This window comes from Tenrec ecaudatus, chromosome 17, assembly GCF_050624435.1.
Source record: "Tenrec ecaudatus isolate mTenEca1 chromosome 17, mTenEca1.hap1, whole genome shotgun sequence".
Lineage (NCBI taxonomy): Eukaryota > Metazoa > Chordata > Mammalia > Afrosoricida > Tenrecidae > Tenrec > Tenrec ecaudatus.
The window spans coordinates 16,680,858-16,706,336 of record NC_134546.1 but is presented as its reverse complement, the minus strand read 5'-3'; the positions used below and the strand labels follow the sequence as shown (position 1 = coordinate 16,706,336).

The 25,479-nt window shown below is 51.5% G+C and overlaps 1 protein-coding gene across 1 annotated transcript; it reads right to left on the bottom strand.

Annotated features, from left to right (window-relative positions):
• Window positions 1-1,256: 1,256 nt before the first annotated feature.
• On the bottom strand, window positions 1,257-24,026 carry MXD1 (MAX dimerization protein 1). The gene is made up of 6 exons (XM_075536102.1): window positions 23,739-24,026; window positions 22,957-23,056; window positions 18,175-18,204; window positions 6,706-6,820; window positions 4,460-4,619; window positions 1,257-4,272 (listed from the first exon to the last, which is right to left on the bottom strand). Exons 1-6 carry the CDS (start codon window positions 23,809-23,811, stop codon window positions 4,085-4,087), a joined length of 666 nt encoding a protein of 221 aa, XP_075392217.1. The 5' UTR covers window positions 23,812-24,026; the 3' UTR covers window positions 1,257-4,084.
• Between the last annotated feature and the right edge of the window lie 1,453 nt (window positions 24,027-25,479).

Below are 25,479 nucleotides of genomic sequence, written 5' to 3'. Positions count from 1 at the left end.
AGAAGAACAGAGTCTAAGAAAAATCACCCATGTAATAAATAGTGCTCATGAAAAGAAAATCAGCAAACAGAACCATGATAAGCCACGTGTTGTACTCTCCCTGGTATCTCTGAAAAGAAAGCAACCTCCTAGAGTCTGCAGAGAGCCGATCGCAGAGCATGAAAAAGAAAGAAAAATGGGTCTAAAGGCGTCTTTGGGTCTTCTTCCCCAGGAAGGATTTTAAAAATCAGGAGTAGCCAGCTACCTAAACATGCTATGTCAGAATCAGACATAGAAAAGCCATGGAAGGGCACGCAGGAGACTGCCTCTTACTGCCTGGTATTCAACACACCGGGAGAGGAGACGGAGAAGCCCGGGGAAATCGAAGTCATGGAAAAGACTCAGATTCCGGGGGTGGGGATACATGGATCATCAAACACAATGAATGTAGAGCTCTTGCCAAGGTAGTAGGCACAGCGATCGAAATAGTGTGTGGCTGAAGGAGAGGCCAGAAGAAGTCGAAGAAGAGAAAGCCCACAAAATCCCCCATCAAGCCCCGAGCTATTGCTAGATGGCTATTTTCAGCATCACGCTTCAGCGTAGTTTCCAGGGTTGGCTCTGGGTCACTTCTGGGAGGGGCGGAGAGGCCCCCTGAGAAAGAAACCTTTGGTCAGGACCTGTGTTTCATTTGGGGACAAAGAGGAGGTGAGAGGACAATATGCCCACGTTAAAAAACCACCACCACTGTGTTCAGTGGGCAAGACCGGGGCCTCCCGAGTGCCCACTTCGGGATTGACAGGGCAATGATTTTGGCTTGGGGTTGGCAGCGAGAACCCGGTTCTGCTCAGAAGGGTGTGCTCTTTGAATGACCAAAACGCACATGCGATCTGCCACTAGAGCTGTCAGCACCTTGGAGATCTCTGCTGAGCAAAAGGAGCGGGGAGGACACGCTGGGGGGCTAGGCCGCCATGAGAGCCAGCACGGCGCAAGGCGTCCGTCTTCTGCACTCGGGGCAGAAGCCCACACATATCCCTTCTGACACACGGACCCCAGGCTCTCCTTTCCCACTTGCATTGCAGTGGGATCTGTCCGAGGGCAGTTCAGGCATTTCTCTTATTTTAAAAATCAACTTTCACACAAAAATATGCATATGCCTATATTCGTACACATCTACATGGACGTAAAATTGTCAAAGTCTTAAAGGCTGGGGTTTAAATCTTTGCCCATTCCCGCCCCGCCCCAACAACCCTCCCTCAAAGAAAGATTTTTCATTTTGCTTAAAAACAAAATCAACCACTCCCAAAACGCACATGCACGCCCCACCCCACCCCTAACAAACAAACAAACAAACACAACCCTCTAAAGCTCTTAAGAGTCATGCTGGTGGATCAGTGAATGAGAGGACACATTGGCCAATCAGGGCTGCTGGTTAGAGGCTAGCTCGAGTGGGACGGACGGGGCTTAGCTGCCTAGGGCCGAGTTTGCTGGTCCTGAAGGATTGAGTCAGAAAGAAGCCTACTATGCACACCTGAAGCTTTGAAAGTCAATGTCTAACCCAGGGACCGGTTTCTCGTACATCCATTGTAAGTACAGAGCACTCTGAAGTTCTACATCTATGCCACCCAGTGGGAAAGGATCAGGCAAACAGTGCGAAGGCCAAATAACAACTGCTTTATATCAGGACAGTACAGCACAGGTTTCAACCAAAAGCCCACCTCCCACCCCCCAAAAAAGAGCAGTTTAACTCAAAGGCACAGTTGAAACACAGAAAACAATGGCATCTCCCAAGTGCCTTGTTCCTCAACTAAACAAACGGACACGCACGTGGCACCTTTTGTTCCCTTCCCTCCCCGGACAGTCCACGAGCTTCTCTTCCCAGAGTCGTGAGCATCGCGGGCAGCATCCCTGTGGGCTCGAGGGGCGGCATGCAGCAGGGAGACCAAAGCAAAACCAAACCGCCGGCTGGGCCTCGCGAACGGCCTTGGACAGGGACCTCAAAGTGCAGGTAGGTCTTTTCGAACGTGCTACAGGTTGCGCTGCTGGCTCTTTGAACACTCACGCTTACACTCAGGAAGCAGGCTCTCTTTAAAAATGCGAAAGGCATTCAAGTCGTATTTCAGTGCAAATCTTCAGCTGGTTATTTGGAAAGGATTCCAGCAATAAAAATAAAAGTCCTTATCACCCGCCCTTCCCCAGTCACCTCTCCCACTGGCTGAAATGAAGAAAAACAAAACAGAAACAGAAGCGTCACAGATGAATTTGGAATCATTTAAGAACCTATGACTTCCAACGTTAAAAAGAGAGAGAGAGAGAAACTGACAACTTCATAAAGGATCTTTGTTTCTCTTTAAGTAACTCTTGTTTCCAGTGCTCTTCATTGATGGAAGGAGTGTGTGTAGGGTGCGCTTGGACTTCTGTGTTAGGTGTGTGGAAGGTGGAGGGAGGCGTGGTGTGTGCTGTGAGGCTGTGGGGTGTGAGGCCACCGGCAGGCCGGGCGGCCAGGGAGCAAGGACAGGCTGCCCACTACCACTCAAGCAGCCAGGGAGCCCTTAGTGCGTCTGTGGAGATCAGGAATGTTCTGCTTTGTGAGACACACACACACACACACACGCACACACACACGCACACACACACACACAGTCTCTCTCTCTCTCTCCTGCTGCTGCATTGCACACTTCACAAGTGGTCCAGATTCACTGAGAAAAGACTGGCCAGAGGGCAGAAGCCTGAAGACCTCACAAGTGTGAGTGCAGACATATGAAGGGGGAGTGAAACCAATTTTGTAGATAGCTACATACAAAGTTCCTAGGACATCTATAAAAGCACAAAGTCATAAGAATTTATTTTCCATTACATTAGTTTATATAAAATGAATAAATAGCATTTATAGATTTCATGTGTCTTATTTACATATACATGTGCTCTGTTTTAGCTTAAATAAAAATGCTACAAAGTGGGAGACCACTTCAGGGAGAAATCAGAACCAAAGAGAAAAGAAAAGCAAAGAAAAATCGGCCTTTTAAACTATCAAACCCCAAAGCCTCCATCAAGAAGTTTCTGGGCATATCTAAAATGAACCCCAGGGAGAGGGAAGCTAGCCAGGCCGCCCGTCCTCTCCTGCTCCCTCCAACAGCAGAGTAGAAATGTGGGTTTCCCTTTCACTGACGATGGCACTGGCTCAGCTAGTGCCAAGCTCAGTTATTGCTGAAAGTTTAATAGGAAAATAGATGAGAATTGGACCAAATGTCCCTTTTTGGGGTGGGGTCAGGGGGAAAGAGGCATAATCACTTTGTGTTAAGTGGGAAATGGAGATCTCATTTATCTCTGAGGTAGGAAAAAAAAAAAGTCCCAGAGACAAGTAGCATCAACCAACTGGGAGGGGAGAGTGTGTCCTGGGCCAGCCTGGTCCCAAGAGCATCGCACAAAAATAGATTGTACCGTTGCTTGTGAGGACAAGCCCAATCGGGACTCGGAGAAGACACACTGCCAGGATGGCCGCGGACAGGGAGGACTGCTCCCTCCACGCGCGGGTCGGGAGGGCAGGGGTGGGTGGAAGGTCTGTTTTCTGGAGGTATTCCGGACGGACGGACAGACGGACGTCCTCACTGCGGGGAGGGGCTGTGGGTAAGTGCTCTTAAATGCGGCTTTCAAAGCTGGCCTTTGGAGTTGTGAGATCAGGATCTCAACTTTAAAAGCTTGTTTCCTTCAAGTTGCCTAAACACAGACACGCTCGGGGGGCAGTCGTGCTGGGCCCGGTCCGACCGCGCGCGCTGTGGGGCAGGCGGCAAGGGGGCCCCGGCGGAGATGTGGAAGTCGGTGTTTCGGTCTGGGGGTGGGGGGGGGGGCTCGGGTGCTTCAAAGTGATTGGAATGTACAGTCTCTCGGAGCCCATCTTTTTGTGGTTTTGTACGGAGAAGGTGCGGCTCGCGGACGCGTTCGGAAACCCACCAGCCTGGCCCTTCCGTCCTTCGTAACGGGACCGGCTGCCTCTGGTCAAGGTGGCACACTGAGATTTCGGACAGGGGCTCGAGGGAAGGTCCAGTACACTACCTAACCGGCTCCGCCGGGGAGCGCCTCCGCAGGCAGCCGCGGCCGGCGCGGCCTCCTATAGACCGAGGCCCGTCGGGCACGTGTCCGCGAGCGGTCTCCTCTGCAGGCTGGCGCTGGAGTAGCCGTCGTCACTGCCCAGGCTCTGCGTGCTGCCCCGCTCGTCAGAGTCGCTCACGCTGCTGCTGCTCCAGTCCAGGTCCCCGGTGAGGTAGTCCGTGCTTTCCACGTCAACGTCGATTTCTTCTGCGGGGGTGGGGGGGGGACAAGGGACAAGAAGGGATCGGTGAAGGTTTTCTTGGTCTGCAGCCAGCACCAGCGCCAGTGCCCAGGAAACCCGGGTGGACACACGAGCCGGCCCGAATGGAACCCTTGTTGGGTGCTATTGCCCTGAGTGCGGGGGTGGGGGTGTCGGGCGGTTGGGGGTGCTCACCCCTGTCTGAGTCGGACCGCTCCGAGGAGACCGTGGAGCCGATGCTGTCCATCCGTATCCTCTCAATGCCCAGCTTCTCCAGCTGCCGCTTCAGGTGCCGCTGCTCCCGCTGCAGCTGGTCGATTTGGTGAATGGCTTTCCGGTCACAGTCTTCAAGTTTCTGCAAGTCAAAGTGGTCGCTGTTGGAGCCCAGAGGCGACCGGTCAATTGGCAATGACCCTGCCACTTCCTTGCTGGCTAGGAAGGGTGCCAGCTTTCCTCGGAACCATGGGGCCTGTTGCTCTCCAGGTTCTCCACAGAGGCAGGAAGTCTGCTGGCCAGTGGCTGGCGGCTTCCCCCCACTTCCTCAGCATCAGACAGGGAGTGGAGGGGAAGGGCGATGGTGGAGGGGGGCCTTGCGTCACCTCGGGGCTCTGGGGCTGAGCTCCAGCACCCTCTCCCCTTGATTATCACAGGGCCTGCAGGCAGGCGCCCCAGACCTGGCTTTCCCCTTGTCCTCAGGGAGACCCCCAGCAATCACCACTGAGCGAGAGAATGGCTCGTGGTGGGAGCTGAAGGAAGCCACTTCTCTTTGAAGGGACAGTAGGATGCCACGGGCTCAAGTCAGAGGATGGCAACGTACGTACAAATATGCTCCATACAACTGACAGATGGCACGTGATAAGAGCTGTCAGAGCCCCCAATAAAGTCATTTAATTAAAACAGTAACACCAACCGTCCCCCCCCCCCCCCAACAGTATGCAAGTGCCCAGCCCCATTCCACAGCACTTCGTCTGCGCCAGGCCCCAAGCTCACCTGACCTCCATTCGTTAGCAGGAACTACGGGCCGCGTTTTACGTTGCGGTGCCAAATGGTCCACAGTTAGAGTTCAGAAAGCATTAGTTCCGTAGACCAGTTAGTTTTGCAAATCTGTCCCTGGCTTCTCATATCTTTCAGATAATTAGGGCTGCTTAACTGGGTTTGTTGCTTTAAATAGCGGTTCTTTTCACCCAGAACTGTCCCATATGGGAGAGAGTGACCATAACTAAGCTGCTCTTTGTTCTGCCAAAGTGTCTTGAGGCTGTAAACACCAAAACAGTGGTTTGGCCTGCAGCTCTCAGGAGTCTGAACACAGCTCTGCTCTTTGCTGCTGGAGCTACACATGCCCATGCCAAGCGTCCTGCCCATGCCAGGCGTCCTGCGAGCGGGCGGCCAGCACAAAGACCCCAGGCCCTTTCTCTCACTGCTAGGCGTCTATCACCTAGCCGTGGAGACCAACGAGCAGTCACGGGACCAGGTTGATTTCAACTGCGACAAGTGCTAAGAGGGAGATACCCAGTGTGGCAGGAGTCCCTGAGTGATAGCCGGAGGATGAGGAGAGGAAGGCGGCGGGAACGCCACCACGCCGAGGAAAGAGCACACACAGAGGTCCCTGTGTGAACCCCTGCAGGAAGGGCGGGCGTGGGGAGAGCAGAGGGAACTTCAGTGCAGCCGAGGCAGGTGAGGGCTGGGCCAGGCGGAGCCTCGCAGCCTGGTGACAGAGGGTGTTAAGAAGGAGCTGGGAAAGGACCCCGGGGGAGGCCCAGAGAGACTCAGGGAAGTCGGCCAGAGGGTGGTTCTTGGGGGTGTTGGCGTAATGGTGGTAGGTGCGGATGGAAGTCGTTTGGGAAACACCTAGGGCCTGGAGATGGCTTAGATATCAAAAGCAAAGGCCCAGCAGCTGTCGAGGGTGAGGCTGAGATCCTGACTTATACAACGGGGTGGACAGCTGCATGGGACCACTGACTTTGAGTGCCTGCGGGTGACAAAGAATCAGTGATCAGTGGGGTTTGGGGCAGCTTGCTCACTTTGAGGTGCCTGTGATTCATTTGAGAGGCAGGCTGGAGGGGGAGGGGTGTCCTGGAGTTACAGTGTATCCTGGCTTAGGGACCGCTCTGACGTGATGTCAGTTTGCGTCCACTTCCAAACGACTGAAGCAGCTACTACTCGAAACCAGTTCTTCATCACACCACCTCCCCGGGCGGCACCTGCAGCCTTTCGAGCGCTGAAAAGTCTTCGAGCATTTTCCTGCACTGAAGTAAGGCTAAGTGAGGGCCGTGTGCACCTGTTCCAACTTACCCACAAATGTGACGTGAGGACCCACTCAGGAATGGAGCCCGTAACCCAAGGACTGCCTGTATCCATCTGCTAACAGCCACCCCCCAACAATGACACCCCTTTGTGGGCAGGCTCAGGACGAAGGATAGGCATCCCGAGGGCACGCTTACCTTGATGTGCAATTTGGCTTTTGTTAGCAAACTCAGCGTCGTGTGCCGATTTGATTCGGGCCCGAGTGGTACCAGCCCCTTCAGCTTCTCCAGGCACAAGCGCAGGTGGGCCCGTCTACAAGAACAACACCAGTGGAATGTGAGCCTTTCCCAGGGCCGGAAAGCCCCCCGGAAGAACAGGTTCGAAGAATCCGGATAGTTGCTCCAGGCCAGCAACGGCAATTGCCACCAGGACCTCTTGCCGAAGAATCTTCTTCTGAAGCCAGGCAACTCTGGGCTAAGCCACTGAGAAGTTAAAACCCAGCCTTCTAACTGCTGTCTACACAGCAGAACACTTTGCTTCACTACAAGTATGCTGGCACCAGGCAACACCCCCTCCTGACACGGATGGGCCTGGAGAACATTAAGCTGAGCGAAGGGAGTCAATCACAAAAGGGCAAAGATCGTCTGAGACCACTGCTGTAAGGGTAAACACCAAGACAAGGACTTGCAGCAGCCCACGGGGAATAGACTGGAGGCTCCGCCGGGCGGGCGGGCAAGGGTGAGCAAATGAATCCCCAGACTAGGAGGTACTGACTCTGGTGAAAGACCCATCAGAGGATGAAGGGACATCAGAGGGGCTGAGTGGGGGGCGGGGGCTGAGGAGTGGTGAGAGCTGCTGAATGCAGAGTTGACGGTCTGAAGTGCAAACCCCTCCTCCCTCCGCCTGATGCTCCATAAAAATATTCATTTAATTAAAACAAAAAGTCAACTGTACTTATGTGAGGAACTTCTAATTTTGCACAGCAAGATTCAAGTGAGCTTCTTTGGTTGGTAATACTGTGTATACTAAAAAACAAACAAACAAAAACCAACCAGAGAACCAACCAACGGAAGTTTTCTAAAGGTAAGTCCGTTTATCATAAAGCCTCTAAACGCCTGCACATGTATCGGGCTCTCTCTCGCTTTCTGGGTTAGGATGTGACCCACAGACCATCCAAGTTCAGAAAATAGTACCAGGCCAGGGTGAGGATCCTTTTAGCACAGGCTTCCCTGCCCCACCCAGGACCTGGCATCACAATGACCGCTGCCACTGCTGTGTGTGGTGGGGTGCGTGAGAAGGACACGGGCATCGTTTCCTTGCTGTGTTCTCTGTCAGAGCGAAGACGGAAACCACCCCGATGACTCTCAGTAGGGGACTGGTTAGACCCCGTCTGGGGGAGTGCCGGGCAGCTGCCCAAAGTGTGTGTGACGGTGCGCTATACATCGTGAATGATCTCCAGAGACATGGTTACGTGGCAGCAGCAAGAGAGACCACGGGCACATCATGCTACTAGCTGTGTAAACCTGTCTCATGGTGTGTGCACGCAGACACTCTGTTACAATGTGCACGTGGTTAGTGACCGTGGCTGGGCAGGTGGAAGGCTCATCAGCTCCTTTGAGCAGAGCTGGGGAAGTAGAAGGCAGCTTTAGGGAGCTAGGAGAAAGCACAATGCGTCACTTATATGGCGCTCTAACTTATTTCTCCCCGCAAAGTTTATAGCTTCATTTTCAAACTGGGTGCAGGAGTTCAAACATTTAAATCAGATCCAACCTGGGCAGCTGCCTTGGTTCTGTTAGAGACTGTATGATCGAGAAGAGTGTCACCTTCCCCCGGGTCTACATACAGATCTGAGACTGTCCGTGTTTTAGGAAGTTTGTCTAAGGACAGAGATGTACTGAGAAAGTCACCTTTCCGTGAATTGCCATTTCTCGTCACACACAGAATCCAGTCATGACCGTTTTCACTACCCAAATGTGGGTTTCCAAGGAACACCCTTGGCTGGGAAACTAGAAACAGGCCACCTGACTGGCTGGAGCTAAGGGAAATGCGTGGCCCTGCAGAGTTCTCTTTGCTGTGCCTGCCCGGCCCTCGCTGCCCCAGCCTTGCAGGCAGGCACAGGGCCACGCCTGGCCTGGACCAAGCACAATGGAGGGACGGAATACATTAAGCAAGCAGGTTCCGTTCTACTGAATAGGAGAGTGCAATTCAATCTCTCATTCAGATCAAGCAGCAGGCAGACCTCTCTGTGGCACTTCTGGTAGCTCCCACCAAGATCTGGCAACCCTGAGACCACCCTCCCCATGAGATCTGGAGCCTTTCCCCCTGGGCGCCCAGGAGGCTCCCCAGCAAGCACCTGCTCAGGCCTCCCTCTCAGTCCTATGGCCTCTGGTCTTCTAGCAGGGGCCGAGGGCCCCATTGCGAACCTCTGAGGAACCACATGTACTGGTGTGGCCCCTTTGTCCATAGATCCTCGACAGGAAGCCACCCAAGCCTTCTGTCTGACCCTGGCTCGGATATTCCTCACTGCCTTCCCTCTGTTACCAAAAGCTGCCTCCTGCTCTCTGCCCCTGCAGGAGAGGGTAACGCCAAGCCCTGGCTCCCTCTTCTTGCACTGATCCCTGGGAGGCCCAGACATACCTAACCCACCCACAGGCTCCTCGGAGAACAGGCCTGGCGATCCGCTTCAGAAAGCTCACGGCCTCAAGACGCCTCTCTCCCACCCCTCCCCCCAGCACAGTTCTTCTCAACACCCAGGATGACCAAGAGCCGGAAAGGACCGACAGCACCTAGCTAACATGATACGCTGCCCTGGACTTGGCCGTGAACTTTGACACTCACACCCTGCTGACTCTTCAGAACCCTCGCCTTGAAGCCTATGGATGGGCTGATACACCTTTGCTCTTGAGTATGTCAAGAATAAAGACACCAAGCTTCGATCTGAGCTCTGACCAACAGTGCCCAGACCCAAGCGTGGCCCACACATCATGACCCAGAATGACCAAACGGCAGCTTCCCTTCTTTGTAAGTATCGTCAAGTGAATTTCTTTTTCCTTTCCTTCAGTGTTCCGGGTCTGTTCCCAGATATTGGTGTGGGGATTGAGAGGGACGGTTTGCAACTCTGCTCTGCCACTTCCTCCCTGACGCCAGGCAAGCGGCCTGCTCCGAGCAGCAGCCGAGGGGCAGCCGAGGCCCACCTGAGAGGAGCAGCGGGGGCCCAGGGCCGGACACGCAGCGCTACATATATGGCAGCAATTTTTCTTTCAGTCTAGCTTCCTTCGCAGAGGGATAATTACAAACAGATAATAACAGCACTGTGATATTACTTTTTAAAATCAACAGGCAACTCAAAAGTATCTCACTAGGCAAACAGACGCTCTGGTAAAATTCAGCTTCCTGGCCCCGTCCGTGAGGAAAACAGGCATCTTCTGGAATGAGAAGACTTAGTGGAAAATTGAATCCATTTCCCAAGGAAACAGATCTTGCTTATGGCGAAAGGCACTATTTTTAACATTAAAAACAAAAAATTCACCAGTGTTTCATAACGCTAATGCCTACAAAAGGACGGAGTCCTTCGGGGCCACCCACATCACACAGGAGGGGCAGAAGGCAGCCTATGGTCGGGAGGGACGTGCCCGTCTCCCTGCCACCCGCTGCCAGGAGCAGCATTCCGAAGGGTGGGCACGCAGGCCTCTCCCCCGTGTCTACGGCGAGGCCCTGCACACACTGACTGGAAATGGAATCGCTTCTCTGGCAGTCACACCCAGACTCTAACTTAGAGCGCCTCTAGGACGATGTCGGGAAGCAGCATGAGAAGATGCAGGCAAGGCTCTATGGGAAGGAGCCTGCGGGAGCGGAGAGAAACAGCACATGTCTGCACGTGAACCCTCCGAGTAAAACTGCCCTGTCCCCCAAGACGGAAGAGATTTCTTTGAGACACACCAAAAATATATTTCAGGCTGCATATATTTCCAAGAGGAAACGAAGAAGCCAACGATAAATTCCCTTTAATGTCAGGAAACGGGTGGAGAGGGCACCAAGAGGAAAAGATCAGTGAAGAGGGATGTGTTGGGCCCAATACTGAGTGGCATTATAAAGCTCCGACAATTCGAAGCAGTGCGGTTCGGATTCGAAATCCGAACAGGAGTAGATGGACTAACCATGTGAACAGCACAATCATCTCCAGAAACAGGGCTCAGAATAGATTTTAAAAAGTTAGCATATGACCGAGATAACCCTTGGGGGAAAAAATGGATGGCTTAGAAAATAGCAGAGTGGGGGGTGGGGGGTGGTGGTGTGTGTGTGAGTGTGTGTCTGCCTTGGCAGCGGGGGGGGATGGAAATGGGACGGGATGGGCAGGGTTAACATCAAAATGAAGTCCAGTTCCATTAAAGATGCAAATGTGAAATATAGTTGAATGCCACACGGTTCTGTGGTGACTCTCCATCGCGATTGGCAGACATGAGTTATGGCAAACCACCTGTCCAAGTGACGGAGGTCATCAATGAAGATGGCGCCGGGCTTTTGGAGGCACTACCTCCTACCATGCTTTGGCATGGGCAGAAGGCACCTGGGCCAACCAGCGTGCCTTTGGGCCGGGCTGAAGGAAGCTCCTATTTCTGCCTGCAGTCACAGCTCCCTTAACTCTCCGCGTGCTCACGCGCAGGCTGACCGAGTTGTAAAGTGGGGGTGGGTAGGTGTAACTGAAGAATGAGATCACAAGTAGACCACGCAGGGAGTCGCTGAAAGCAGCTACCAACTTTTGGTGCTGCTCCCAGAGTTCTTCCTGACGGGGATGTAGGTTAGAGCTGGTGCAGTGTAGACAAGCATGCCTGCTGTGAGGCTTTTTTTGGGGGGGGGGAACAGGGGGTGGGCGTGGGGTGTGGGTGGCGTTCTCTTAAGGGAGCTCAGTTTTCTCTCTGGAAGGTGGAGCTAAAACTGTGTTTCCCCTCAGACTTTCAGAATAAAGGGCATGGCCCTGGCAGAGGCTTCCTGTGTACAGAACACACAGGGTGGCAGCTAGTCAGGGTGGCAGCTATGGGATTAGGTTCACGGGTGAAAACCGGGAGGCATACACTTCATCTATTCCATGAGTTCCGCCCAAAGGATTACTAACTCGGACTGCCGTTTCCTCAGATGGCGGGGACATGAACTTGAATAGGGAGTCTTTGAGGCGCTTCAACAGCGGCCGGCTACGTAAACAGCTGATCGCAGGATGATTTTCTCTGTGCTCTCTTGCAACCACAACACCAGCCCCCACCCAACTTTCTACAACAGGTGCCTCTTTGCCCTTCACTGGACCTGGGCTTCCTTGTCCCTAATCCGAAAACATCTTTCCCCTAAACTTTTCCACAAAGCTGGTCAGCCTGCCATGCCTACCGGGCTTCTGTCCCCCTTTTCTATTCCAATTAGCCCTTGCTGACTCCACCTCACGTGGGACTCTGAGTGTCGGGGACTTTAAGGCGTTAGAGTACTGCCAGTGCTCTGTGCACAGGAATGGAAATGGGCGGAGTCACTGGCACACACCTCTTCTCCAGGTTCTTCCGAGGGCAGATGGGGGCCATTGATCTGAGAGGCGATGCTGGTGGGACAAACGTGACCCACCCCCACGCCACTGACACACACCAAGTGTGCACACCGGTCTCTCTGCCACCCCTTTGTAATCGCCAGGCTACGCCCTTAGTTGCATGTGGCAACCCTGGTCGCGGACCCCTCTTAGGAAACCCTCCAGCAAAACCTGAATGTGGTCAAGGAAGTGCAGTCTTGGGGGTGGCGCAATGCCCAGCGCCGCTCAGAGCCGGTGCAGAAGTCCGGCCCACACCTGTTCTTCCTAGTCAAGGAGTGGGCCCTTCTTTTTTTTTTTTTAACATTTTATTAGGGACTCATACAACTCTTATCACAATCCATACACATACATACATCAATTGTATAAAGCACATCTGTACATTCTTTGCCCTCATCATTCTCAAAGCATTTGCTCTCCACTTAAGCCCTTTGCATCAGGTCCTCGTTTTGTCCCCCCTCCCTCCCCGGGCGTGGGCCCTTCTAAACACAACACAACAACACCCCAACTTAACCAACAAGGTGTCCACAAACTCAAGAGAAGCAACGGCAGGGGCTTGCGGACGGTTCGGAGAGGCTGCCAGGGGAGACCTGACTGCAAGGGTCCCTCGTGCCGGGTCGGATGCCACTGAAAGGCCGTCCAACCAGATGACACAGCAGCCCCGATGCGCCTGCTGAGTTCTCCCACAGAGCACACAAAAAGTCTTTTGTCACAGGGTCAGGAGGCTCTGCCAGAGGTAACCTCCCTAGACCAGCTGGCTAATTCCAGCAGAGCCTGCATAAGTACCATTCCAGAAAAATGGGTGTCTGCTACTGAAGGAGGTGCCGGGGCCTTCTGTTCAAACGGAGTGCATTTTAGCGCCTGACTCCCGACCAACTGGCCGCAGCTACTGACAGGCGTTCGTTCGTTCACTCTCCATTTGCTGAAAGGCATTTAGACCAAGGGGGGTGGGGAGGTGAGAGAAAAGACACGGCGGAATTACAACCATAAAGGACATATAACAACAGCAAAATGAAAGGCTTTTCTGCAGCCCAAGGAGAATTAGTAAGCACACTAGGGGCTAATTGTAAATAATATAAAACCCAGGAACATCCCTCAAGAAATGTGCAAGACCTACATGGAAACACTAGAAAGCTTTGCTCCAAGACAGAATGAGACACCTGAAAAAACGACGACACACCAAATCCAGGATGACAAGATCTGACATGTCAACATAAACTTTTTGAGATCTATGGAATTACGCAATTTTTTCCGGAAATTCCAAAGGCACTTGGGGGTGGAATATTTGTGAAATGATTATAAAGTTCTTCTGGAAAAAAGAAACTGGTGAAAATAGCGAAGGCCTCAGTGAAATTAAGAAGAAAAGAAAAAGGAGGAGGAAGGGAAGAGGCAAGGTTTGCTTTCCCAGATACTGAAGCGCAGGATGAAAACTCACTAAGTAAAACCATGTCTCCTGGCACGGGAGCCCTGCAGCAAGCTCGGCCCGCCGGCTGGCTGCGAGACAGGTGGTCATTTGCTCCACGTGCCAGTCCGTCCCTGCAAAGATCATGGCCTCGCAAACGCCACGGGGCAGTTGCGCTCTGTCTTAGAAGGTCGCTGGGACTTGGATTCGACTTGGCGGGAATGGATGCGGGTTTTGTTTGTGTTTACAATGCCATGGGAAGATCAGGCAGAACAAGGACTAGAAGACAAGTAAGGAAACAGACCAGGCCATAATCAAGACATTTGTGAGGCCACAACTTCAACCAGCCACAGAAGACTTGACTCCATACAGGTAAACAATAAATGATCAACAATGATCTGATAGACAAGGAAACATCTTCCAGATGGATCCTTTATATTAGAATCTGTCCCCAAAGAAAAACCCCTTCAGTAGACAACTGGCCAAAGGTTATGTGACAGACAGAGCGCGCGCTCTCTCTCTCTCTCTCTCTCACACACACACACACACACACACACACACACACACACACACACACTCTCTCTCTCTCTCTCTCTCTCTCACACACACACACACACACACACACACACACAGAGTCAATAAAGAGATGAAGATTGCTCAAGCATTCAAGCAGTAAATGAAATGCAAATTAAAGTAAGTTGTCTTTCCTATATTACTTATCAAATCTATAAAGGTACTCAGTTCGAATAACAACTTAGGACGTAAAACACTGCTTACAACCTGACTGGTGGTAGGCCATTCAGCACCAGCGAACAACAAACCAAACGTAAAAGTGTGTACAGCCTTAAGGCCACGGCTGCAAAAGATAAGGCTGGACGAGGGTTTACCCATAAGGTGGTGTAAAGGAGCACTGTTTACATAAGGAAAACACTGGCGAGAACCTAAAGTAGGGGCTTGGGTAAACGAGTTATGATCTAAGCATATGAGATGATATGACTGATTACGCACCACAAAAATCCTGGAGAATTAATAGTGGCACCGGAAGACGTTCAAGACATAGCCTGGGAAGGAGTGAGTTACACACTGCTACTTACATGTCTCATGTCGGTAAACAAACAAACCCACAACAGTACACACCGAGAGCTATGTGGACGGAGGACACATGGCATCAGTGGTTCCCTCTCAGCTCGACGAAGGTGCTTTTCCTATGCTCTGAGGGTCGCAGAACTTTCCCATTTTTCTAAACCAAAGAATGTTTTTAAAACTTCAAGTGATTAAAAAAAAGATAGATATCAACATTCCATTGGTTTTTCTCTAGTTGCTGAAATAATGACTTATTTATTCAGCATGATTTGTGTTTTTCAAATCTTCCTAGTTTGAGAGAAGGATGAAGAACCACACTCATCAAGGGTATCTCCGTAGGAGGCTAGAGCCACACACTTCCTTCAAGCTCTGAGAAGCATGTGCCCAGCACCAGTGCGCGATGTGAAATGGACCTCCTCCCAGGCGGGGCTGCTCTCTCAACGTGTGCCTGGCACCTGACACCTTAGGAGCTTAACAAAGTACTTCTCTCAATGGGAACCACCATCACTGGCTACCTCTCCTACCTACTCCATGCTCGGACTCTCTTTCACCTTCCTCCATCCAGGAGCACGAAGGGCGGCCGTGTTGCTGAGAGTAACACCAGCTACAGTACTTGGCACCCCTAAAGCACCACAGACAGTATTATTGAAGAACAGACTCCCCACTCTGCAAAGTCAAAGAGGAAGAAAAAATTCCATTGCTCAGAAGTTCTTTTCCTCAATAGCCTTCTTAAACAAACAAAAAAACAAACAATCCTGGGGAGGGTGGGCCATGGCTTTATTTGGAGGGATGGTCTAAAATGGCTGGGTGAAACTGCCTAGCACGTCTACATAGTTGGCAAAGTAGTATTCATTAGTAGGCTTCAGCTACTGAAATCTGGGAGACTGTAAAAGCGGCAGTTCACCTGACCTCAAATTCTTTTCTTTCTTTTTTTAAAAATCATTTTATTGGGGGCTCATACAGCTCATATCACAATCCATCCATCCATCCATTGTGTCAAGCACATTTGTATATCTGTTGCCATCATCATTCTCAAAACAGTTTCTTTCTACTTGAGCCCTTGGTATCGGCTCCTCTTAACTTCTTAAGCACACACACACACACACACACACACACACACACACACGAGAGTACAGAGCCCCACCACGTTAACCTCCTCCTCCCTGGGATTGCAGCAACCAGCGATTGGCTGAATTACGTAAACCGAGTTCCTACTTCCTTCTCTTCTGTTTCATATTCTCAAGACCGGGGAAGGAATTACCAAGCTCTGAGGAGACCGAAAGGAAAGGATAATTAGGAAAGAGACAATCTCCCTTCCACAAGTAGCAGCTGACTGGTCCATGGATGCAGGCCGAAGTGTAAGCATCTTGCTCAAAAATGGCGTCAAATCCAGTTTCCGAGTCTTTGCTCCCATAGCATCCTGCACATCCCTTGCTATTGCACGGAGTGTGTTAACTGAAGTCTCTACATCCTTCTCATGAGACAGACTCTGCGTCTCTCTATGACAGAAACTGTGTTCACTTAATACCCCAAGACAGAATGCAGGAGTGAGCGCTCATGGGCAGTGGGGAAACTCACTGGGCTGTCAATCGCTAGGTTGGTGTTTCAAACCCAAGGTTCGCTGCCTCTGTCCTGTAGGGTCACTCAGAGTTGGAACCCGCTCAGTGGTGGTGACCTCATTGAACACGCCAGCGACAAGCACACATTCTTGAGCCATGGTAGGCAGAAAATAAATATCCCTAAACTGCTAAAAGAAACTGTATAAGTCACGCTCTGTCGGCGTTCCTGCAGAGGTGTAAGGTACACCGCTACAGTACACGTAATCATCAAAGTATTAGTAATCATGCCTATGTAGTGATTAGCAGGGAGGAGGGCTGCTTTTCAGTAGGTAACCCCAGCTCACCCAGTTCACGCCAGAGGCAGGAAGATGGGGGAGTATATCAACACAAGAAAAAGACAAGCCACGCCTGCCTTACCTTTCTGTCTTGAGAGCAAAGAGACTCTCAAGTTCACTGTCTACAAACTCCTAAAGCAGGAAGGGAGCTCCAGCCCAGAGACAGCGATGAAGAGGGAAGGAGCGAGGGGAGGAGCACGTGCGCCAGAGACCCCTCTCTATCACTTACCTACCTCCTGCCTCCTACTTATCGACCTACCCACCTCTACACTCCCAGTGGCCAAAGTCAAATGCTTGCCCGGCCCCCATCTTCCTGCCTGGTCTGGGTCTGCCCTTTGACTGTGGAAACATGAGCATTCAGATCCGGCGTTCAGACCACCTTCCAAAAAGGGTTTGCAGGGGCCCACCACACACATGGAGAGTGCCATCAGTACACATCCTTTCCTTGCTCACGCTGGGCACCACGAAGCCACTCCTTCTGGATGGGTCGCCTGTCCTTGAGATGAACGGCAACTAAGAGACCAGCATGAGGCTCGGTCAGCGGCTGGTGAGGCCTGGCTGCACAGGAGCATCGTCTGGGGAGCTGTAAAACCGGCGCACAGGCTGGGTCCGAAACAACTAAACCACAAGTGTTGCGGCGACATCTGGGCATTGTTTGTTTGGTCTTTTTGTTTTTGTTTTCTCTTTAAAATGCCACAAAGAGTCATCATTAATTTTGTCCATCAGGGTTCAAGTGAGTTACTTTTTTTTAGTCTTTTATCTACTAGATATAGAAATGGGAGTATTTACAGATAACATACGTGGGATATGCTCTAAAATGTTACATTTGTGGAGAAAGGGATGGTTTCCAGACGAATGATAGTCTTACCGGGCTAACGGATAGGTAGGAGGTGATTACATGACTCTCCCTCCTTTGGTCTGTGGGAATTTCTGGAGTAAGCTATTGTATTCATAGAGAAACAAGCATTTGTTCTCTACCCACCCACCACCGAAATACTTGTGTGTGTACAACATGTTTAACTTAAGGCATTTTCAGAACTGCGTTCACATAGAAGCTCTGCAAGTGGCTCTAACGAGCAGCCGGTGTTGAGAACCACCAGACTGCGCTCTCGGCCCGGAAATCAAAGACTTCACTGGGCAGCAGGAGGGAGCCCAGGTGAGGGAGGTCCAGCCCAGGCACGGGCCCTGCCCGGGAGGGTGGCAGGCCACCTCTGGGTGGTCGCTGCCCCCAGCTTCTCTCATACGTGCATTTACTTGAATTTGAAAGTCCTCACTTATAAGTAAACTGCAAGCTCACGTAGCCATTTCTGTGTACATACGTGTTTGTATGTGTGTATGTACATTATCTTTTTGTTCCATATTTTCCCCACCAACTTTTTTGGAAGCTCCTTGTACATCTCTCTGTTTGTAGGACTTGAAAACATACCGCCAGGTATATCCAACAGCATGTAATTAAAAACAGCCAGCCACCACAGCACCTGTTCTGGGGCACCCTGCCTATGATCTGCAGAGCAGCCATTCACCAAAGCATCCGTCAGGAGTGGGCTTGGGGGTGAAAGATGGGGTGGTCTTTGGAATGAAATGACTTCTGGACAGGGCTGTTTAGAGGGTCCTCCTAAAAGTTTAGAGGTGTGAGCGGGAAAGGGAGCAGTCAAGTCTCAACTTGATGAACAGAGAACGCATCAACTCCCCTCCCCCCATTCCACTGCCCAAATCCCCCAACTCACCTATTCTTCTCCATCTCATTGTGAGTTGATCTGAAAGAGGAAACAATAAGAAAAGATTATGCTTGTCTTGGAGACAACTTCCACATCAGCCGATGGTCATTCTTGCTTTCCCAAGCTGGTGGGGGAACCTTCACTGGACTCTACGGATGAGATCCATCCTACGGATGAGATCCATCCAACTGAGGAGTTCAATAAATGTAAACACCTAAAATAGTAGTCCAGGAGATTAACAAACTGAGAGGCATGCAGTCCCTAGTGGGAAAGGAATCCATTTTAAGACAGGAAATAAAAAGGAGTCTATTTATACAAAGAGAAAAACAGCTGCACAACGCGATGTAACTTGGAGTTATGTAAGACCACAAAGCTGAAGGCAGAACAGTGGAGAGGGGCGCCCCCCCCTCACCCCGCCCATTTGTTGAAGTGTAGCATGCTACAATTCTATGCTAGGTTGTGTAACTATAGGCTACGGTTTAAGACGGGTGAAATAACCTCTCCCTCCATCTTGCTGCTCCCTAAAATAGCCACGGTCTCACGTCCAGTCTCCTGAAGGATGCTCCTGTTGAGCCGCAGCCAGGGGACCTGAGGAAAGGGTTTCCACCGCTGAGCTCAACGTAATGACTAGGTGGAGCAGCAGTTGGCGGGGAAAGTCCAAGTCCGGGCTTGGCCACTGACTGGTGTGCTGGGAGCAATCAAACTCTGCGCCACCACCCTGTCCTAGTTTAACCCCTCTGTACGATGGGAATAAACATAATTGCCAATTAGCTACTGAATAAGCGTGGATCAATGAAGTCACAACTGTAAACGTGATTAGAGAGCCTTGGATGAAAGCTGTGGAGGATCTGAAATCATATCATTAGAAGGTTTATAGCTGACCTCGAATATAAGGTCTGGCCTAAGAACTCACGGGCAGGCTTCCATAAAAACCCCAAGGAGTCAGTCCACGCAGCCACTGTGGTGTCCTTCCTCTCACCACCCCTCCCAACCAGGTGTAAGCAAACCTGGGGAGCAAGAGCCACCTCCCAGCCTCACAGGAGCTGAATCTTGACTGCTCCTATAGAAGGAACTGCTCACTCCCTGGCTCCGCTCATGCATTCTGTGGGGCCTGCTGTGTCTTACCGGGTGTAGAAGGTAAGTTCTCACAGCAATCGTGGAGGAAACACTATTGAATGAATGGTCAGCCATTCACACAGGGGGCGGGGGGCACCACCTCCAAGTTCACTCACACCAGGGGCTGGGTGGCTGTGCTGGTAGTATGGGGAGGATCTTGAAATGGGATCATTTCAACTCGGCATTAAGCCATATTTTCCAGAAGCCCTTAGCATATCGAGTCTTTTACAGGGGTGGCCGGGGGTGAGGTAACACAAGAAAATCATGACAACATTTTAGATTTCAGAACGTGGGCTTTTCTGGAATAAAGATCTGTAGGCCTTACATTTGGTTAGCTGATAAGCTTTCCATTGGTTCAGCTGGCTAGTTTGCCTCCTCAGAGTTCTTCAGCCGCATGTCCTAAAGGTTTACTTCCTACCACGGCCAGCAGGATACTGCAGTTAACAAGAAGCTGGCCAGCATTTTAGGTTTAACAGGAAATAACAAGTTCAAAGTCTGACAGGTTTTTTTTTAAATGAATGAGCGTATATGACAGCAGCTGGCCAAGATTTCCCTGTTGAGCAAAGTGGGAGAAGGAAGTGAAGAGGGTGGCTACATGGAAAGGATTGTGGTCTCTGGGAACAGAAATGACCACATAGTACACATATAATACATAAATGTGTGTACACACACACACATTCCCAAGATACCCTTTGAACAAATTCCAAAGGAAGCACAATTGCTTCCAAGCTTTGCTCCAAGTTCTGGAATCTACCACTCTCACTTGGTGATTAGGAAAATCGAACAACTGGTGTGTATGTGTGTGTTAATGAAGAGTATTTGGTTTCTTTAAACGGCATCTTTAATAAAAAGCAGACCTTTCAGAAACTGCCTGCTACCCTCTGCTGATGGGTGAACACACATCATTTCAATGCGGGCAGAGGTTCCCACACTGACGCAGTCTACTGGCCCCTTTCGGGGTGCGTGTGGAGGAATGACCCCGAGCCCCCTTGGCAATGAAAAGGTTTGGTGCTACAGCACACGCTGCCGGTTAAAATGTAGGCATCTGCGGGTGCAGTCCCGCCGAGCCATTCTAGCACCTGTTAGGGTGGAACCGCCCGCTTTGGGAAATAAGACCTTAGAAGAACACGTTATTTATTTTGTGAGCCAACTATTTTCCACGTGATTATTGAAGATTGGATGATTCTGGATTCACTGATAATGCAAGTAAAATCTCTGATGATAAAGGTAAATATTCTAACAAAAATATTACGACACGGTATCTGCAAAAGGGGAGCAGCCCTCAGGTTCAGGAAGACTCCCTGTCAGTCAGCTCTGTAACCCAGGTCTTAGAACTGGTTAGCAAGCCTTGAACTTCTCCTTTACTTAGTTAGCAAATCTGCTTTACTTAGTTAGCAAATCATACTTTTAATTGCTCTGAATGACATCTAAGGGATGAGTAATGGACTTTCATAATCAATAGGGGAAAGGGGGGGGGGAAGATTCCACATGCATATGCCGATAGTCTACCAGTGAGTTTTCTGATGATCCCCAATCAATATTCATAATTTCCTTATTTTTGCTTCTCAAGTCAGCTACTAGTGGAACTTGATTCACATCTGCATTTCCAGTCCCCATGAAACGTGATATGTGGTTAAACCTATATTTTGGGTTGCCCAAGGGAAAACACCCCCCAGATTCTACAAGCAAAGAGCGCCGCAATTCAACCTGAATTACGAATAAGTGGCAATTCGGTGGCTCTGTAAACTGGCAGCGATCGCTCCCTTGTCCTCCAACCATCCCACAGCCAAGCTGCATTCTCTGGTGAGGTGTCTGACTGCCCAGGGAAGGGTCACTCCAGACAGGGCACCAAGGAAGCGGTCACATTCAAACTTAACTCCTGCTTTTGCTGAATTGGCTCGCCAGGGGGCCATCTCCTGGTTTAACCATGTTCTCTCAGAGATCCTTGCACCATTGAAGATGTCTCATTCATTATTAGTCAAGAATTGAACAACTGCTATTGTTTCCCTGGAAACACTCTAACCTCGAAAAGCAAACCAAGTTTATTAACAGAGTGAGACTGGTGCTTTTGGCATCAGGAGCGATGGCCACCTTTCAGGAATAATACTGCTTACTGGGAAGAAGAAAGAGGAGAGAGGGAAGGGAGGAAAGGAGGGATTCATATTTTGGCTTGAAACTATTATCCTTTTCTCCCCTCACTGGGATCAAGAGCCTTCTCCTCAATGGAGACTCCCCATCCTCCCACACCCTGCCCCAACTTTCTTGTAAAACCCAGGAAAAACAAAATGTTAAAGGCAGTAAACTTGGACTATGAACATGCAGGACTCCTCCCATACCCTCAGTGGGCAATAATAACCAGCAAACTCCACGTTTTCAGAAGAATAAACCCAGGGCCTCAGGCTGTTCGTTCCCCCAAACAGAACTGTGGAAATGAATGCAGTCACCAGAGGCAGCACAGCTTGTTTTCAGACCATGTCACAATCCAAGTCAGCCGTCACAGTTGCAGTAAAGGCTTGGTACCCATGCGCACAACTATTAGCTACTGTCAGGTAATGCTGATAGGAAGGCAAGGAAAAACGGCCAGGCTCATCCTGTATGCTCTTTCTTACTTAAGAGCAGACGTGTCCTGCACACGTCCTGTGTTCCACTGACAACTCGATGACAATGGGGGTGAGCTAAGGACAGAAGAGGCTGTTTTAGGTGGAAGTGGGACTGCTCTGGCTCCCCGCTCCCCAGAGGCTACTCAAACATAGAGATTTGTTTACTGGGGAGGGATGGAGGAGGATGAGGTTCTAAATCAACGATGGGAAAAGTGAATGCTTTTAATTCACTGCCTGAAAGGGATAATTGAAAGGATGCAAGAAGGCAGATTTCCTAGGCAACTAAAAATGTAAGGGTAAAAGAGGGTAAGAGCGGGCAGTAGCATTGTCGGGGCACTAATGTGTCAGGAACTATTCTTAGGACTTTAATAAGTGATTTCACTGACCATTAACCAAGTGCTTTCCAGTGACATTCACAGGTCTTCAGGACTGTCAGGCAATTTATAAGGCTTCCAGAAAAGGGTTGTGGCATAGTAATACCTTAATACTGCAGCTTCCTCTGCCACCAAACAGGTAAGATTTTTTGGTAACTCCAAGAATTCCTCATTGCCATCATAAATAGATGCAACCAATTGTATTATCAAACAAAGCACTGAATTGAATTAACATGTCAAAAATGAAAGCCTGCCATGGAGGACAAGTCAGATCACTTCACCTGTTTTTAAGTGTTCACTGCAAAAGAGTAAATAATGATCACATGAGGCTTCCTTAAATGATAGAAAACTTGCCCTGGATCTCCAACTTCTGAAGACAGAACGCAGTCAAGGCTGCTAATCCCACTTGAAGCTTCTACAGATGTTTGTTCCAAAAGGGAACAGACAGAACGAAAAACAAAACCACTGCCCAGAAAGAAATGCGAAACATTTCCATTTCTCTTTCCTCATCAGTCCCTCTCAATCCAAACCGAGAGGTGGCTTCCTGCGACCGTTTAAGAGCAAGTATGCATTGTGGCTGAATTCTGGTCCCCACAGAAGACCCTACCGGGTAGGATCACCCCAACAGGCAACTTACATCTGGCAGTTCCTGTTACCTACAGTACAATCTACAAGGGAAAGGGCAAGATTTACCAAATTACCTGCTGCTGCTGTTCGTCTTCTTGGATTTGCTCCTCCGTTTGAAGGCGTCTCTGTCCTTGCTATTGTATGGTAACATGGACGCATAGCCATGTTCGGCTTCTAGGAAAACGGAGGGTCCAGTTAATAAACGAGCCCACAACACTCAAGAATCGCTCTTCCCCACGACACTGTCTCCTTTCTCAGCCCCCCCCCCTTAAAAGAATATTGTGGAAAGGATTGAATACAGCAAGGTGGAATTCTGTGAATACGAATTTAAGGGCGGGGGGGCGGGATTTGTTGTTGTGTTGTCTGGTTGAAATGGTGTGCAAACAAACCCTGAGCTCGGAGGGGCATTGTGGAGATGGGCTCGCCGAGCCCGGACCCGCGCAGCTTCCAGCAGGTTGGTGCCAATGGGACCTGCCTCCGGAGAAGGTGCGGGGCGCCGGGGGGTGGCGGGAGGTGCTCCTCCCCTTCAGGGGGCTGGCCTGGGGAGCACGGCTGAAGGCAGCCGGGAGGCTGACGGAGGGGGTCGAGCACCCCACTCGCCAGGGTGCGGTGGTGGTGGAGCTGAGCTCGGGACGCCAGGGGGTGGGGGTCTCTTCCCACCCCATTCATTGCTTTGGGGCGCAGTGCCCCCCCGCGGACCGCGCGGGGTGGCTTGAGGGGTTGGGATCGCTCGTGGCCGCGCTCTCCGCCCCCCCACCCCCAACAACCCTCAGAGCGGCTGGGCTCCCCGACCCGCGGAGCAGCCCCTCAGGTCGCCGGCCCCGACTCGGCGGGACCCCTCCCGTTCTCCGTGCACCTCTCTCCCGCCGCTCCAGGTAGTCTGCCGCCTCAAGTAGCAACTGGATGTTCATCCGAACCGCCGTCGCCATTCTGCACCGGGAGCCGGAGCCACGGGACTAACCCCCACTGCACACGGACTCGCCGCCGCCGGACACCCGCGCCCCGCTGTGGGCCCCGTGGAGCACGGCTGAGGGAGCCTGTGCGGTGACCGCGCTCGCTGGACGCGGGAGGAGGCCGGCGAGCTGGACACTGCCGAAACCGTGACAGACTAGGAGCTGAGCAGCAGCCACCACCGCCGCGGAGTGTTTATCCCCGACTCACCATCCCCCCGCCCCCGGCCCCTTCGCTTGACAGGCCCGCTTCGGCTGCGTTCCTCATTGGACACTCCAGTGAACGCCCCGCCCTTGCCCTCCTCTTATTGGGAACCGACATCCTGGCCCCACCCCGCAAAGTCCGCTGCTTTCGCTGGTTGGACACGCTTGACAAGGCCTGGGCTCCACCCCCTCCACCTAATTGGCGACAGGATTCGCAACTCCGCCTCGTGCTCCTTCCCTGCTTCCCATTGGTCCTAAGCCGACAACCAGGCCCCCTTTTGCTTTGTTGGTATTGGCCAAGCGCTACAGCAGGCAAGCTTACTTCGCCTGGTTTCTATTGGTGAGACCTTCGGAGACCTCCCAACCACGATGATGTCACCTTTTTCCAAGTCCGGACAGTCCGGAGTGGCTGGCGGGAAGCAACCGGACCAGTCCCGCCTGGGCTTGGCATTGGTTAGGAGCGGCGGCCCGGGCGCTGGGCGCTGCTGATTCACCGGCCGCCGCGGAGCCGGGCTCCACCCGGCCTCGCCCGGCCCCGCCTCGGACCTGTTGCCGGGCCTCGGCCCCGGGGAAAACTTCTTGGGCTGGGGGCCCTCGAGTGGGCGGCGGACCCTGCGCTCCCCAGGGCTCTCTGCCCACCTTGGGTCGGGGCCAGAGCCCCGGATTTCCAGACTCGGGCGACCCGGGACGCCGCCGCAAATCCTCCTGAAGGGAGGGCGAAGCGGCAGCCTGGCGTACGGCCCACGGGTCTCTGGCTCCCGCGGCGCCACGTGTCTGCGGAGCGTCGAGAAAAATAAAAGGCCTGGCTCGGTATTAAACGCTCGCCGCCGCTCGGTTTTTGTTTTCTTTCTCCCCAGAGAGCTGCGGTATACAGCAACTGATGTTCTCTCCGGAGGAATTTTTCTTTTCCTCCCGGGAGCTGATGATGTAATTAATTACTCCCTCACGTACGTTGGCTTAAAAAGTTCGTGTACCACCTCTAGTTCCTAAATGCTACCTCCCCCCCACCCCAATATTCATGATCCCAATTCTCCCTTGCAAGTCTGGCTAGACCAGAGGATGGACACTGGTACAGATAGGAACTGGAAACACAGGGAATCCAGGATGGATGATACCTTCAGGACCAGTCCTGTGAGTGGCGATACTGGGAGGGCAGAGGGAGAGTGAGCTGGAAAGGGGGAACCGATTACAAGGATCTACATGTGACCTCCTCCCTGGGGGACGGACAACAGAAAGTGGGTGAAGGGAGACATTGGACAGGGCAAGATATGACAAAATAATAATTTAAAAATTATCAAGGGTTCATGAGGGAGGGAAGCGGGGAGGGAGGGGAATAATGAGGAGCTGATGCCAGGGGCTTAAGTGGAGAACAAATGTTTTGAGAATGATGAGGGCAATGAATGTACAGATGTGCTTTACACAACTGATGTTATGTATGGATTG